Genomic DNA, 13,959 nt, shown 5'->3' on the forward strand with positions numbered 1-13,959 from the left:
CTCTCTCAGCGGGTTGACTTTAGGATTCCTCAAATATTTTTTTTAAACAGCCATTATTATCACTCCCTTGCATGCAGAAGCTTTCCTGTCTTACATAAAATGCATAATCTATATCTTATAACAAATTCATTCACAATCAGCAGGGTCTGCAACAGGTTGCTGTGCCATTGACATTATATGGCTACTGGAAATAAATGAACTTAGTTGGCAACTTTTGCAACAGTTGGATGTTTAATCTACTTCGATCCCTGGTCACATGCTAGAAAAATGATCGTGTGTGCAAACATTAGTGCAGTCGACCGATAAACAAATGTAAATGAGGAAAACTGGAAGAAATAACAAAAAAGGAGAAACATGACAAATGTCACTAAATATTATCATGGGCCAAATCCACAGACAGTAGATGCTGATTTATGCAACTGCAGCGCCCTCTCCTGGTAATGTCAGGACATGTACGTGCAAAGCTTTCAAATGAACTGTTTTTAGAATCATTTTATTATTAAAAATAGAATAATGATTGTCAGATAAATATTATGATGGGAGATGTTTGCTATCAGTGTCTCGCCAGTCTTGAGGCCTGAGAAAAGGATTTGTATGTGGTTCACTGTGCTGATTGGAACCTCGTGGGTCAGTGGGGGAATGGTTGTCTGTAGATGTTTATAAAAAACTTTAAAAGTTCAATCAGAGCCGGGTGTTGGACACGACCAGGGTCTGTTTACTGGAGAAACCCTGAGAATAAACCTCTGGCACAGACTGAGGTGGATCCGGTCTGAAACTCTCTGCCAGGTTATGACTAAAGCCAGAAGTTATGCTGTGGCCTCTCCCACTCACAACTCACTTTTCTGTTCCTCTCTACTGCGTCATCTGGGTATTTCCGCACTGTTTGGAGTGGGTGGTGGCAAGCAGCAATGCAGAGGAAAGACAGAAGGGCGCAGCTGTGTCAAGCCAGAGGATGACACAGGAAATATGCGAGTGTTCTTCAAAATAACAGCACAAAGTTATTCAAATGACTTAAGAGTATGTTCCAAATAGACCTTTATTCTTTTTCTTCTGTTGATAGATTCAATGACATACAGCTGTAAATCAATAATATGCTTCTCCATTGCAAGACACACACAACGTCCATAAACAGACATAATCCAACAACAACAAATCACAAGGTATTTGTATTTCTCCGTCCAGAGTTTTCATCTTGAAATCCTGAAACCTGTCAAATAATACACAAATCACGAAGTACGATGTTAAATTACTTGTTTGTTTTCTATGAAAGACTAAACAAGTCAATATGTGTTGATTTTAAAAGGTAAAATGTGTTGTTTTTTTACTCTTAATATTTGTTGGATCAAGATTCCATTGTTGTGGTTATTATAAAATATAGTTTTGCAATTTCCTAAACACTTTCAATACGATTCTACTGCACATTTTGGTAGAAAACTTGTAAAGTACATAGGAATAAATAAATTAAAATATAACCCTAATGTAAAGATTATCTGTCAACATTAATAAATCAAACCATATTATTACTTAATAAAGAAGACACTAATATCTGTAATGATAATAACTTGGTTTGTATAGCACCTTTCAAATCATCAGAGACAACAAGCAAAATAATACAATGTCAACTAAAATCAAAGACAGCAAATCTAATATCAAGGGCAACAAATCCAATCATTTATTTAAAATGAATGGTATTACTAAAGGATACAAGAAACATAAGCAATAGCTAAATAACAAATAAAGTTTTTAAAAAGTACGTTTTGAAAGTAAGAGCTTTATTTAGAGGCGTTTTGTGTTGTGGATCTGTAAATCACATTTCTAGTTTAATCACTTTTAAGAATGACAACACTGAAAAACACTTAATAATCTATCTGCTTCCAAAAGGTCTAATTGCAATTCATAGCAGAGCATTTGTAATTGAAAGAAATGACCTACAGGTTGCATATACCGCATTAGGTATGTATATATTGATATTTATACATACACATTCAAGTTTTTAAATCCCAAAATGTAATGTTTCTATTTAAAAAGACGGAAGAAGCAGCTGAGATATGATTGAAAGGTGAAATGAATACCCTGCTGTGGTTCAGTCATGAGTTTGACTTTGGAAAGAAGCGTTTTACGCACAGAACAAACAAACAGTTGCAGCAACAACGTTCCTCAAACAGAAGTTGTCACCGGAACACGTGTGAATGTACCTGCCTGCAGCTTGACTCTTGCACACTGATGTAGGTGGAGCGAAGGAAGCGACGGAACGAGAACTGTGTCAAGAAGTTAGGAGAGTGTGCAGCGACCTGTGGCTGAAAAACAACCACATATACAAGGATCAGGACAACGGGGCCGTGGAGGGAGAAGCGTGATCGCGACGCGGACGCCGCCATGGAGGGTGAGTGGAGCCGCTGCGTGTCGGTCCGGGGTGTTTGCTCGCGGAGGGCCGTGGAGGTGAAAGTGTTCCAGGGAGTTGTTGTCTGCGCTCGGTCCGGGGGAAAGCCCCGAGGAGGAGCCTTCTCTTCCCGGACACTAACGCACACATCGGGCTGTGATTCACTTCTGCTACTGTTCTCGTGTTTTGTCAAATCGGATAGTTTCAATCACACTCACTCCTCTGTTCCTCACGTGACTCGCTCACCTGGCACCGCTGAACCACAAGCTGCCGAGATCAAGGCCCTGACGGGTCACTCCACCTCATGGAATACTCCTTTGAAATATGTGGCTATTTTATTAGTATCTGTACATTGGGGGTGAAAAACGAGTTGGCATTCACATTGTAAGATGCTGCGGCCCATTGTGAACAATTTCTCCTCAATTCGGCTAACATGTAAGCGGGTAACCTTCATTGGTTTCAATTAAAAATCCTCCTGAGTACAATCGGCCCACGCTGCTTGCAACCGCCCACTTTGGTTTAAGTATAGGTGGAAATTACGCTCTGTGTTTTTCACACAAACTGTGGTGAGTTCCGGTCTGTTGTTTTGTGACATATGCACGCCGATATTAAGACTATCTTGTGACGTTTCAAATCGGTCCCTGTTTCAACTTTTTAGTCATATTTACATTTCCCTGTAAACGAAATAAACATTAAATAGCATGTTTTTATAATGGAGATCGATGCGTTCAAGCTTTTTAACATCAGAGACCTCCCAAAACAGATTTACTTTGTTGATACACATGATTAATCCATTTCTAGGAGTTGTTGATGTATAAAAATTTTAAATAACACTAAAAGTCAACAATCCATGAGAGGAACAGGCTCAACAAACTTTTTGAAGCAGTGAAAGTGACTCACACATGTGTCTCAGATGTACCAGCTGTGTTTTGATATTAATACTTTCAGTGCTGCAACCAAATAGTGGTGATGTAGGATACTTTCACTTTCACAGCATCCAGTCTCAACAAATTGACAGGGATGTCTTTAAAATAAAAAGTCGTGATTGCACACATTACACACTTACTTGTACTTATGCTTTGTTTAATCCCAATATCCACTTTAATCCTACGTAAAATAATCAAGTAGTGACTGTTTACATCTGTCACTGCTTGGTCTAAAGCTAAGATGCGAAAAAGTTCACACATTCATTTACTGTGGTCTGTGGCCGGGTCACACGCCTGCTACAACTTGGAAAGTATCCTGCTCCAACTCTTGTACAGAACAAGTGCTGCAAGCTGCAGGGTGGAGCTCTGACCACCTGATCTAAAGTCGCAGCGCACTTGTGTCTGTGAATCTCAACGATTCACTAACCGAGGATCTGAAACAAGAGCGCTGCCTGCTCTTCCCTCTCAATGAGATGGGTAATTTGACACTGATCTTACACCCTGTCGGTCTTTGTTTGCTTCACTCTGCCCTTTTTTCTTCTTTATGAGCTCTGGCAGGCATTTTTTTTAATGAGTAATTATATTTAGCTGGGAAGCTACTCGCCGTCCCTTGACCTCTTTGGACGCTGCTGTGTCTCGAAAGATTTCCACCCAGGCCACAACACAAATGACAAACTCTCCCTAAACCACAAATACGCGCTGATGCTGCATTTGGTTTGGTGCCGTGTGCATGAGTATAAACGGTGTACTGCTATTTCTTCTGAGACTAACAGTGTTAAACTTGCTTCTCTTGTTTTCTACTCACCACAGTGTATAGATGGGACATGACGACACTCAACCCAGGTAAGAAGCTGTTTCCCGCAAATGTGAATCATTGCTGATACTGCCTGCAGACTTTTCACGTGTAAACATTTCAACACCCTGTGTACCGATGACCGGCTATGTCCGTGTTGACACACTGACAGAGATAAAGCCATGTAGAGAGGCAGTTCCACAATCTGAACAAAGTGCTTTTGTGTTTCCGAAAGTGACAACTCCATTTAATTCAAGCAGGTTCTTCTTCTTCCTCTCTTCCTTTCATGCCTCCTGCGTCTGTCCCAACAGCAGGCCCCTTCATAGAGATTATTGAGCAGCCAAAGCCAAGGGGCATGAGGTTCAGGTATAAGTGTGAAGGACGTTCAGCCGGCAGCATCCCCGGAGAGAAGAGCAACGACACCACTAAGACTCACCCAGCCATCAAGGTGAGTTCGGACCAAACATTTTACTGCACGTCTTCCAGCTGTGATCTATTTAATGTCGCTCTGCCAACTTAAAAGGGTTTAATGCTAGATTATGTTACTTTTTATTGTTCTGCTACGACACTTCCATACTTGCCTGCATTGTTTTGGACCTGGAGGCACTAGGGGGTAGGTCAGGGCTGAGTCATCTCTGGCAAGAAAAGCAAGAACTTTGTTTAGTATCACAACATAAATTAACACAGTGATACTTGAGGAGGAGCAAACGCAACAGTCGCTAAGGGAAACACCATTAGTCATACAAAGAATGAAAAAAAAAAAAGAAAAAAGAAAGCAAATCTAGATGGAGATAATTATAACAAAGAGGATGGTTGTAAGATATTACAAAAAACAATGTACATACTATATATAACTGTACCCCAAATAGACCAAGACATGTGCTACAGCATGATAAAATATGTAGCAGCTTCATTATATAATTTAAAGTGAAGTGTTTTTTAAACCACGTGTCAGAGATCACCTCAGCTTGCAGCATTCCTTTCTTTGTCTTGTACCTCCTGATAATATTTCTCACTCCCAAAAGATGAATTGATCGTGAAAACTAGACGTACGTCCACCAAGGCCCAACACTCCCCTCACGAAAAAAAAAACACATTTAAATTCACTAGATCCACATTTTCATTTGGATTTGCACCAAATTGCACACACTCATAAATATCAGTCCCCTTTTTCATCAAGATCCAGGAATTATTCTCTGAAAAACAAACCAAAATTTAGAAAAACGGGCCTATCTTACAGTGTTGAATAAAAAAAAATTATAAATCCTGGATCTGCCTGAAAATGTAATTGAGTCATGCCCCACCCCTCCAAAAAATTTCCTGGAAATTGATGAGTAGCTTTTTGTGTAATCCGGCTAAATAACAGACAAACACTTCCTGAGCGGAGGTAATAATATAAGTAAGTAATATTTTTTCTCTTGAGATTGTGTAAGAATCAAACAAATGACATATAACACATAAATTAATGAGCTTTTAGCCATTGCTTTTTAAAGCTTTTTGAGCTTTGAAGCATTTGAAACATTGTTGCTTCCTGTGTTACAAAGACAAACATGTGAGTTATTCTCAGGGGTTTCAGCAGAGGGACTGGTGAGATCAAACCCTTTTAACTAGTCGACTAAAACAAACATCCACCCTTCTAAAGTGCCCTTAAAATTGAATTTTGGATTCACCGAAGTGCGACACATTCCTCCCACAGGTGCACAACTACAGCGGCCCCTTGCGTGTGCGCATTTCGCTGGTGACAAAGAATGCGCCGCACAAGCCTCACCCCCACGAACTGGTCGGGAAGGACTGCAAACATGGCTACTACGAGGCTGACCTGCAGGAGAGACGAATACACAGGTACGTGAAGCGTGACACTCGGTATTTCATGCGCTTCCGATACACGCGAGTAAATTCTGCTTGTTGTGACTCCATTTCAGCGTTCACTTCATTTCAGTGTTCACTGTGCTGCCTCGGGGGGGGGGGACGCATTTCAAACCAGAACAAGGTTGCATTTGTTAGAGACTGGCCTAGAAACAGCCTTCATCATTTGCGGGAGTTGATGTGTTTACTGTCGCCAGCCGCCCCTTGAGTTTGGAGCTGGGTAAAACATTAACAGCATAAACTAATTAACGACAAGCTCAGTTTCCCTCTGCAGACTCTGCTCTTTGTCAGCGGCTTGTTTTAGTTCTACATCTTTAAAAAATGTATTAAATGTGTGAAGAAAAAAATAAATGGCAGCAGCACCGACTGATAAGATCCCTTTTAATTATATAACATTTAAACTTCTCATTAAATAAATGCACCAGTCTGTGCGGCAGGAGGGAATTTTATATGCCCGTCTCTGTTTTTCACGTACAAATATTGATATTTTGATAAGTGCAGCATGTTAATGGCTCCTGGACTCTACAGTTAGAAAAGAGCTGCACTGTAGTTACATGGCTATTTGGAGACACGTCTGTGATCAACGTCGACAGAAGGATTGAGGCCTATTTCTTTGTTTGGACACACACAGGCATTTTTGAAATGATCTGGAATACAGCCAGTAGGAAGGGAGGCGTTCACTTGCTATAATTACCAGACTGTACACAACGACAATTCAGTTAAGAACTAACCATGAGTAACCTAATCGTTTTTCAGAAAATTGTGATTAAGTAAGTCTTGGATCAAGCCAAGAACAGATCAAATGCCCTATCTCTCCATGTCAAAGCAGTGTTTCCCATCAATCTTCTGGACTGTGGCAGCTCGCCATATTCTAATTTATCCTACCTCAGTTTCATTATGAACCTAAACATTTTTTGAATAAATGCTGCAGGGAGAGTGACACAAATTTCCTGGATGTACCCATTTATTGGGATCCACACCATCTTTCCTGATCCATACCACATCCTTCCACCAAGATCCATGTTAATCCATCCAGGAGTTTTTGCACAATCCTGCAAACTAACAGACAGAGAAACAAAATGAAAACATGATGTACCAACAATCAAATGACGGGTAAAAAAAAAAGATAAAACTGTAGAAGACTCAGAAAAGTTCACCTAATTTATTTCTATGAGAGTTTTAAAGGTGATTACCAGCATTCTAAAGCAGTGGTTATTGGCAAAAGGAACGATCTTAAGTGCATTAAGCTTTTGAATTGTTAACAACCTTATTATAGTAATTGTGGTCTGAAATATATCAATTTCTCGGCGGTGCACTCAAAGTCAAGTGTTCTTCTACTTCCACCCACTCTCCCCTCGATTGTCTGCTGAACTTGGGATGTGGGTAGTGATCCAAAGTGATGATGCTTTATTATTTTTAAATGTGGTTTTTATGGGAGCAGAAATGTCCAAAGCAGAGGTGCAAAGAAAATTAAAATGGGGGTTGATGGACCGCACCATGTGTGAAACTGTAAATTGACTATTTACCAACCGTTACGAGTCGGTTCCAGACTATGTTATATCCCATAAAAAGCTCATAATATCAAGTACTACAAGTGTTAGAATTAGAGGGCAGGTTTACGCTTTTGTGGTTTTTGTCTTAGACTTTTTTTTTCTTTCAGTTTTCAGAACCTGGGCATACAGTGTGTGAAGAAGAAGGATGTGACTGAGGCCATCACTTGCAGGCTGCAGACCAATAATAACCCCTTCAACAGTGAGTAGTCATGGTTGCAGACGAGTGTACAGCCCTCAGCACTTTCTGTGATGTTGCCCTTTTGGTAGTTGGTGTGCGCTGAGCGGAGAAACTCTCCAAACGTCCCACTCAAATGTAAAGACAAATATTTGGGGCATCCATCTTTATATACAGTTTATGGTCTGCAATAATATTTTTTTCTTGGCGTACTTGCGAGGCATAACAATGGTAAAATACTGTAGCCGTAAATATTTTTTTTAGCCAACATTACGCTGGCTACTGTCCTGATTACATTTTATCAAGCGTGTGATATCTTTACTCTCTCACTCTTTTACGGTCCTCCGGTTTAACACCACATTTGTATCTCAACCTGTACCTAGCAGTATTGTAGCTAGCATGGCTTTATAGAGAAATGGTGCCACAAAGCACCAGAAGCTAAAAAAAAATTCTGAAAATGTATTGAATAATATGGCATAGTCTCCGCCCCAATATTCACGTGTTACACACAAAATAGAGAAAGAGAGAAGATAATACTTAACAGGAAAACATCACAGACAGTAACCACAACATCAACAGGAAGTTTAATTTGTTGCTGTCCCCCCTCCACTGATACCTAAATACAGACAGCCTGCATGTGACAGGAAGCAGTGCTCTGCCAGACCGATGTGTCACCCCTTCCTTCTCTCTGCTCTTTCTTGGCTGCAGTTCCAGACGCGAAGGTTTGGGAAGAGGAGTTTGACCTGAATTCAGTGCGGCTTTGCTTGCAGGCCTCCATCACTCTGTCTACAGGGGAGCAGTTTCCTTTGGAGCCTGTGGTGTCGCAGCCCATTTACGACAACAGTGAGTGGGCACACATGTCTACATATGTTGTATATTTAAGTTCAGTTGATGCAGGTTTATTTAATCTCACATATGTTAATTATCCATTTGAGGAGAGCTTTGTTTCGTCACACATTCATGCAATATAAAGTTCACACTCTGACAATAGTCAGTATCTCCTGCGATGTTTTATCCCTCCGACACTGTTCCTCTTTGCATCCAAACCTTTCTTGTCAATCTGAAGATACCTTCAAGAAACCATTTGTGACTGTGTCCCTTTTTTATTATTTTTTACAATTGAATGAATTCAGTTTCTCCACAGTAAGTTTGGAGAATCTTTTTTTACAAAAGAATTTAGGGGGATACTGTATTTTAAATAAAATGAGGTCATCAAGACATTTTGATATTCTCTGTATGTTCCTGTGCAGAGGAAATGTAGTTAGTGTGTGTGTGGCATCATGGCCCTGTCTCAGCTCAGGATCTAACACCGATTCAATGTGAATAAATGTTCTCACGCAAGTTGGTTTCACTTTCAAAATGTGACATTTAGTTTTTATATTAAAACTCTGAAAAAGGTGGACTTTTTCATAATGATTAATCCACTCTACCACAATTATATACAGTAGAATATTTCAGAAACTTTTTGCTTCCCTGTGTTGAAATTATAATCAAATTGGAAAGGCTCATTGATTTGTCAGCCACAGCCCAAATTCCTCTGCATCTAGCAGGTGTCTGGTATGAACCTGTAGCTTTGCTGTTGGCTTATTTATGTTATTTATGCTCTCTTCTGTGTCGCAGGAGCCCCAAACACAGCTGAGCTGAAGATCTGCAGAGTCAACCGCAACTCTGGAAGCTGCAAGGGAGGGGACGAAATCTTTCTGTTGTGTGACAAAGTGCAAAAAGGTACAATATGTCTGCGGTGTACAATAGTTTTGCATTTCATGTCCTCATGTCCTCTGACCCACTACAGTTTCACAACAACTAACCAACAGAGTCACATCAGACTCCTCTCATCATTTGGTCTCTGGGAACAGAAATGACAAATGTGTGTAATTGCATGTAGAGCGAGGAAGTGAGATCCGATCACAAGTGGTCACAGCAGACTGAGCGCTGTTCAGTGGTGATTGGATCTGTCAGGAAGGATGTTACCAGGTCTGAACAGGGCTTTAGAGTTCAAATTTAAAAGAAAGCAGCCAAAGAGCCTGATTTAAAAAAAAGAGCAAGTGTTGAATTTCAGGCCAAAACAGCTGCTCTTTGCATACAACCAGCATGAAGCGGTATTTTTGGCCACATGTGAGGTTTCGTTGTCTGTCGCTGTATCTGTTGTGAGAAGTGCAATGCAAAACAGTCTCTGGAAGGGAAAGCTTTCTTCCTGTATTCAGACGACCAACTTCTCATTTCCTATTTACTAATGAATCAGCACTGTGTCTCTACTGGAGACTAGAGACTCTCTGGTGAGGCTGCACTGCATACCACTGGGTCTCTGCCTGTCCATGCTTAGAATGTTAAAACAGCTTTGTAATGTTCTTTGTAAAAGCTGTTTGAACTTTCCCTGCATCTTGTAAACTCAGTTTTACCCTTTGTAGCCGCTTTCAGGCAATAAGTCCTTATTATCCTGGTCAGACGCATTCACAACAACAGCGAAATCTCCTGAGAGTTCAGAGGAGGGGTGGCGTCTGAGTAGAGTGTGCCGGAAGCAGGACATGATGTGTAAATGCCATAGCACATAGACACCAGCATATGGCTCCTCATTTTCATCTTAAGATATTTGATATTTTTTAATTGCATTCGTCACATGTTTTCCTGCTGTATTCTCACATGAGCTCACTCCTACATTATCCAGAATTTCTACTAGGGGGGGCTGGCAGGAACCAGAGTTCAGTGCATGTCTGAAAGCAGTTTGATTCTCGGCTCAAGCTGGATACACATTACATCAGTGTGAATACAGTGTGTGAACCTGTGAAATTGAACTACATTCTAAAAATCTTTGGTCCTGACCTCTCCAGGAAAATGTCAGGTAGCTACTTTCTTCCCAAGCGGAGCCACCATAACGTCATACTGGTTCTTACTTAACGTTTACCAGTTAAAGCTATTTACAAGGCTTGTAAGCTTTTACCAAACTTTGTGTTGCATAGCAGCAGAAGTGACAGCTCATTCATTAATCATGACTAAAAGCTTTTATTCTCTCTTAATATCCTCAAACCTCAAACACCATTGTCTGACTTTGATTCTTCTTTTATGCTTTGAGTCCATTCTGCGCTTCTCCTTACATTTCCCACCTTCTGTTCCCCTTATAGAGGACATCGAGGTGCGTTTCTTCCAGGACTCTTGGGAGGGAAAGGGCACTTTCTCCCAGGCCGACGTCCACAGGCAGGTGGCCATCGTGTTCCGCACACCTCCCTATCGCGACTCTAATCTCACCGAGCCCATCAGAGTGAAGATGCAGCTCCGCCGGCCCTCTGATCGCGAGGTCAGCGAGCCAATGGACTTCCAGTACCTGCCTTCTGACCCAGGTCGGACACAGTGTTCTCATTCTCCTGTGTGATACCTTAAGGTGGAACTCTCCAACCTGTGTCTTATAACTTCTTTTTTTTTAATGATTTTTGTAGATGAATACAGACTGACTGAGAAGAGGAAGCGCACAGGAGACATGTTCCAGAGCCTGAAGCTGGGACCCATGTTGTCTAGTGGTATGTTGATGAGATTTGTTCGGTGGCCAAGACGTCAACACATGGGCATTAATGGAAAAAACAGGAATCCAAAAGTGACAAAAAGCCAAACAACGCAAACACAACCACAACGAAAGTTAGCGAGAACGGATGTTGACAATGAGACGAGCCGTCGTTTATGAAAACCCAGTCAAGCTAGCCGCCACCTAAAACTTGGTGCTTGTCTATCCAAGGTGTTAGGGTACAAGTGCGTTCTTCTTGAGGGTGCTCCAAAAATCGGTATCGTAGCAGATCAAGTAGACAAGGATCAAATTTTAGGCAGCGGCCAACTTGACTGGGTTTTCACAAACGATGGCGCACTTGACAGCAAAAAAGGAGCTCTGCTCGTTTCATTGTCAACATCCATTGTCGCTCATTTCTGATGTGATTGTGTCTTTGTTGTGTAGCTTGTATAGTTGTGTTGCCGCTTTTGCCTTCGTTTTTTTCGTTAGTGTGCCTGTGTGAGACGCCTCAGACATCATAGATTTGTTTTCTGTCACTCTGCAATAATCTAAAAAGGTAACTGTGTGTGTGTGTGTGTGTGTGTGTGTGTGTGTGTGTGTGCGTGTGCGTGTGTGTCGCAGTGTAATATAATCATGTCTGTTCAAATTTCAGTGTCCATTCCACAAGATAGACGGCACATAAGCACAGCACGGAGAACAGTCACTGCCAAGCCTCCGTCTATGAACGCACAAGCTGGTGAGTCTGTTGATCCCTGAGAGGGGTCAAGAGGTCAGCTCTGATTTGAATAGTGATAAAAGTTAATCGACAGAAAATGAATTGGCAACTATTTTGATAATCATTTGTTTCAGTCATTTATCAAGTAAATCTGTACGGTCCAAACTGGACAAACTAAACTCCTTTTGAGTTTTTATGACAACTGAAGGTTACCTCAGGTTCTCTTTCATGTTTGGAAGGGGAGGGTGAGCTGAGGGGTATTCAGCTGCAATATGCAAATTCACCACTAGATGTCCCTAAATTCTACACACTGAACTTCTAAACTGATGATTTGGAACTGAAATTGCTTGTTTGTCTGATGTGTGTATTCAGCAGCTGTGGTGCCCTCTGGTGCCAGTGCAGGGAAATCTCAGCCCTCCTACTTATTCAATCAGCCGGGTCAGCTCTTCACAGTCCAGCCCAAGGTAGAGGCCTCCCCCTCCATCTCAGCTGTGACTACAAGCCAAACATGGAAGATCATGGAGAGCCTGAGCCTGGGCAACCAGCCCAAAGCCACACTAGTGGCCAACTTCTCAATGAGCCAGCCACAATCTTCCTCCACCTCTACCACCACCTCCGCTGCCAACCCGGACTACTCAACCGTAAACCTGTCTGATCTGCATGAATTCTTCCCCAACATTTCCTCCGCCATGGCCCAGGAGCCTTCCGCTTCTCTGGGTAGCACGGCGTCCTCGCAGGCCAACAGCTCCTATACCCTCCAGAGCTCTCATTTCCGTGTGGACGCACCACTGGATGATGATATCCCAGAGTTCCCTAGCTTTTCTGAAGCTCAGGCCCCAGGCACCCTGGACAGCCTAAACATGGATGACTTTGTGGACCTTCTGAACCCCCGCCTCATGAGCGAGATTGGAAATTGCACCTCGATGTTGGCTCAGGCTTCATGCCAACAGGCCCCTTCCAGCTCCTCCACTGTTGCCCAGAACACTTCTGACCCCGCCAGCAACCCAGGAAGCACTTGGATGAATTACCCCAACAGCATCGTCACCCTGCTCCAGAACGAGGGCTCAAATGTCGCATCCAACAACATCCACCATCAAGTTCCTGTACTGGATGAGTTGGATGAGTTGATGTCCGCTGACGAGGATCGTCTTATTTCCATTCTCAACAGCGAAAGCCATGTTGGGTTTGTGACAGGACACCCCAGTTAAAGTTTGTCCACGTGATTGTTTTTAACGGACACACTCACATAGACCATGTGTACTGCCCATTTAACCTTCAGAACTAGAGGTCCTTTGCTGTTACCAAACACATAAAGGAAACCAGGTGGATATGAAGGGCTGGAGCAGACAGAATGTAGCAAACTGCTTACTGTTACTGATGTGCTTGTTGAAATACCAGTAAAGACTTTTTATGGTATTCAATGAGCGTGTTTAGCCAGGCTTTATATAATGAAATATAAAGATAAAACACAGGACAGAGCATAATCAGATTTCATTGCCCTTATCAAGCCTATGTTTAGCATCATTCATTAACTGTTACTGCCTGCGTCCACTTGATAGTGGAAGATTTACCCACAGTAAAATGTTGGTTTTAACAAGACAATCAGATCAGATGCTGTAGGAGTCTGTTCAAATGTTTTCCTGTTGAGGATATTTTCTGTGAAACATGTTAAGCATGTTTTTGGTTTAAAATTTAGCTGTACTTCTGCCAACCCTGGTAGCTGTGGTAAGTGTTAATGTGTTGATCACTGTCTTTAAGTGAAATGTGTTTGGTCTGCCTTTTTTTTATTTTTAAACACAGCAGCCGGTGTATCTCATTAAGACTTTAATCAAGTATAGTCAAGTCTATGCAAAGGATGTCTCTTTGTCTTTTAATTAAGTATCTCCATGTAGTGCTTTTGTAACTCAACAGAATGTTTTTTGAAGGTCAGCAGCAGCTGTAACACCACTGTCTCTATACAGATGCCCTTGTTCAGTTTTAAGAGGCAAATGAAGGCGTATATATGTAAGTAATTATCCAAAAAGCCACATTAATGAGTACATGCTTATAGAACAGAAG

General features: G+C 41.6%; 1 protein-coding gene across 2 annotated transcripts; it reads left to right on the forward strand.

The window, feature by feature from the left end:
* The first annotated feature begins 2,136 nt into the window (after positions 1-2,136).
* rela (v-rel avian reticuloendotheliosis viral oncogene homolog A) lies at positions 2,137-13,361 on the forward strand. 2 transcript variants are annotated; one of them, XM_034568721.1, is made up of 11 exons: positions 2,137-2,383; positions 4,117-4,149; positions 4,414-4,547; positions 5,796-5,941; positions 7,626-7,717; positions 8,402-8,536; positions 9,314-9,418; positions 10,813-11,028; positions 11,125-11,205; positions 11,839-11,922; positions 12,274-13,361. In XM_034568721.1, exons 1-11 carry the CDS (start codon positions 2,377-2,379, stop codon positions 13,107-13,109), a joined length of 1,869 nt encoding a protein of 622 aa, XP_034424612.1. In that variant the 5' UTR covers positions 2,137-2,376; the 3' UTR covers positions 13,110-13,361. The 2 variants fall into 2 exon arrangements, with proteins under 2 accessions (XP_034424612.1, XP_034424611.1); XM_034568720.1 differs by having other exon boundaries at positions 2,140-2,383; positions 4,411-4,547.
* The last annotated feature ends 598 nt before the right edge of the window (positions 13,362-13,959 follow it).

The sequence above is a fragment of the Hippoglossus hippoglossus genome, chromosome 18 (assembly GCF_009819705.1).
Source record: "Hippoglossus hippoglossus isolate fHipHip1 chromosome 18, fHipHip1.pri, whole genome shotgun sequence".
Taxonomy (NCBI): domain Eukaryota; kingdom Metazoa; phylum Chordata; class Actinopteri; order Pleuronectiformes; family Pleuronectidae; genus Hippoglossus; species Hippoglossus hippoglossus.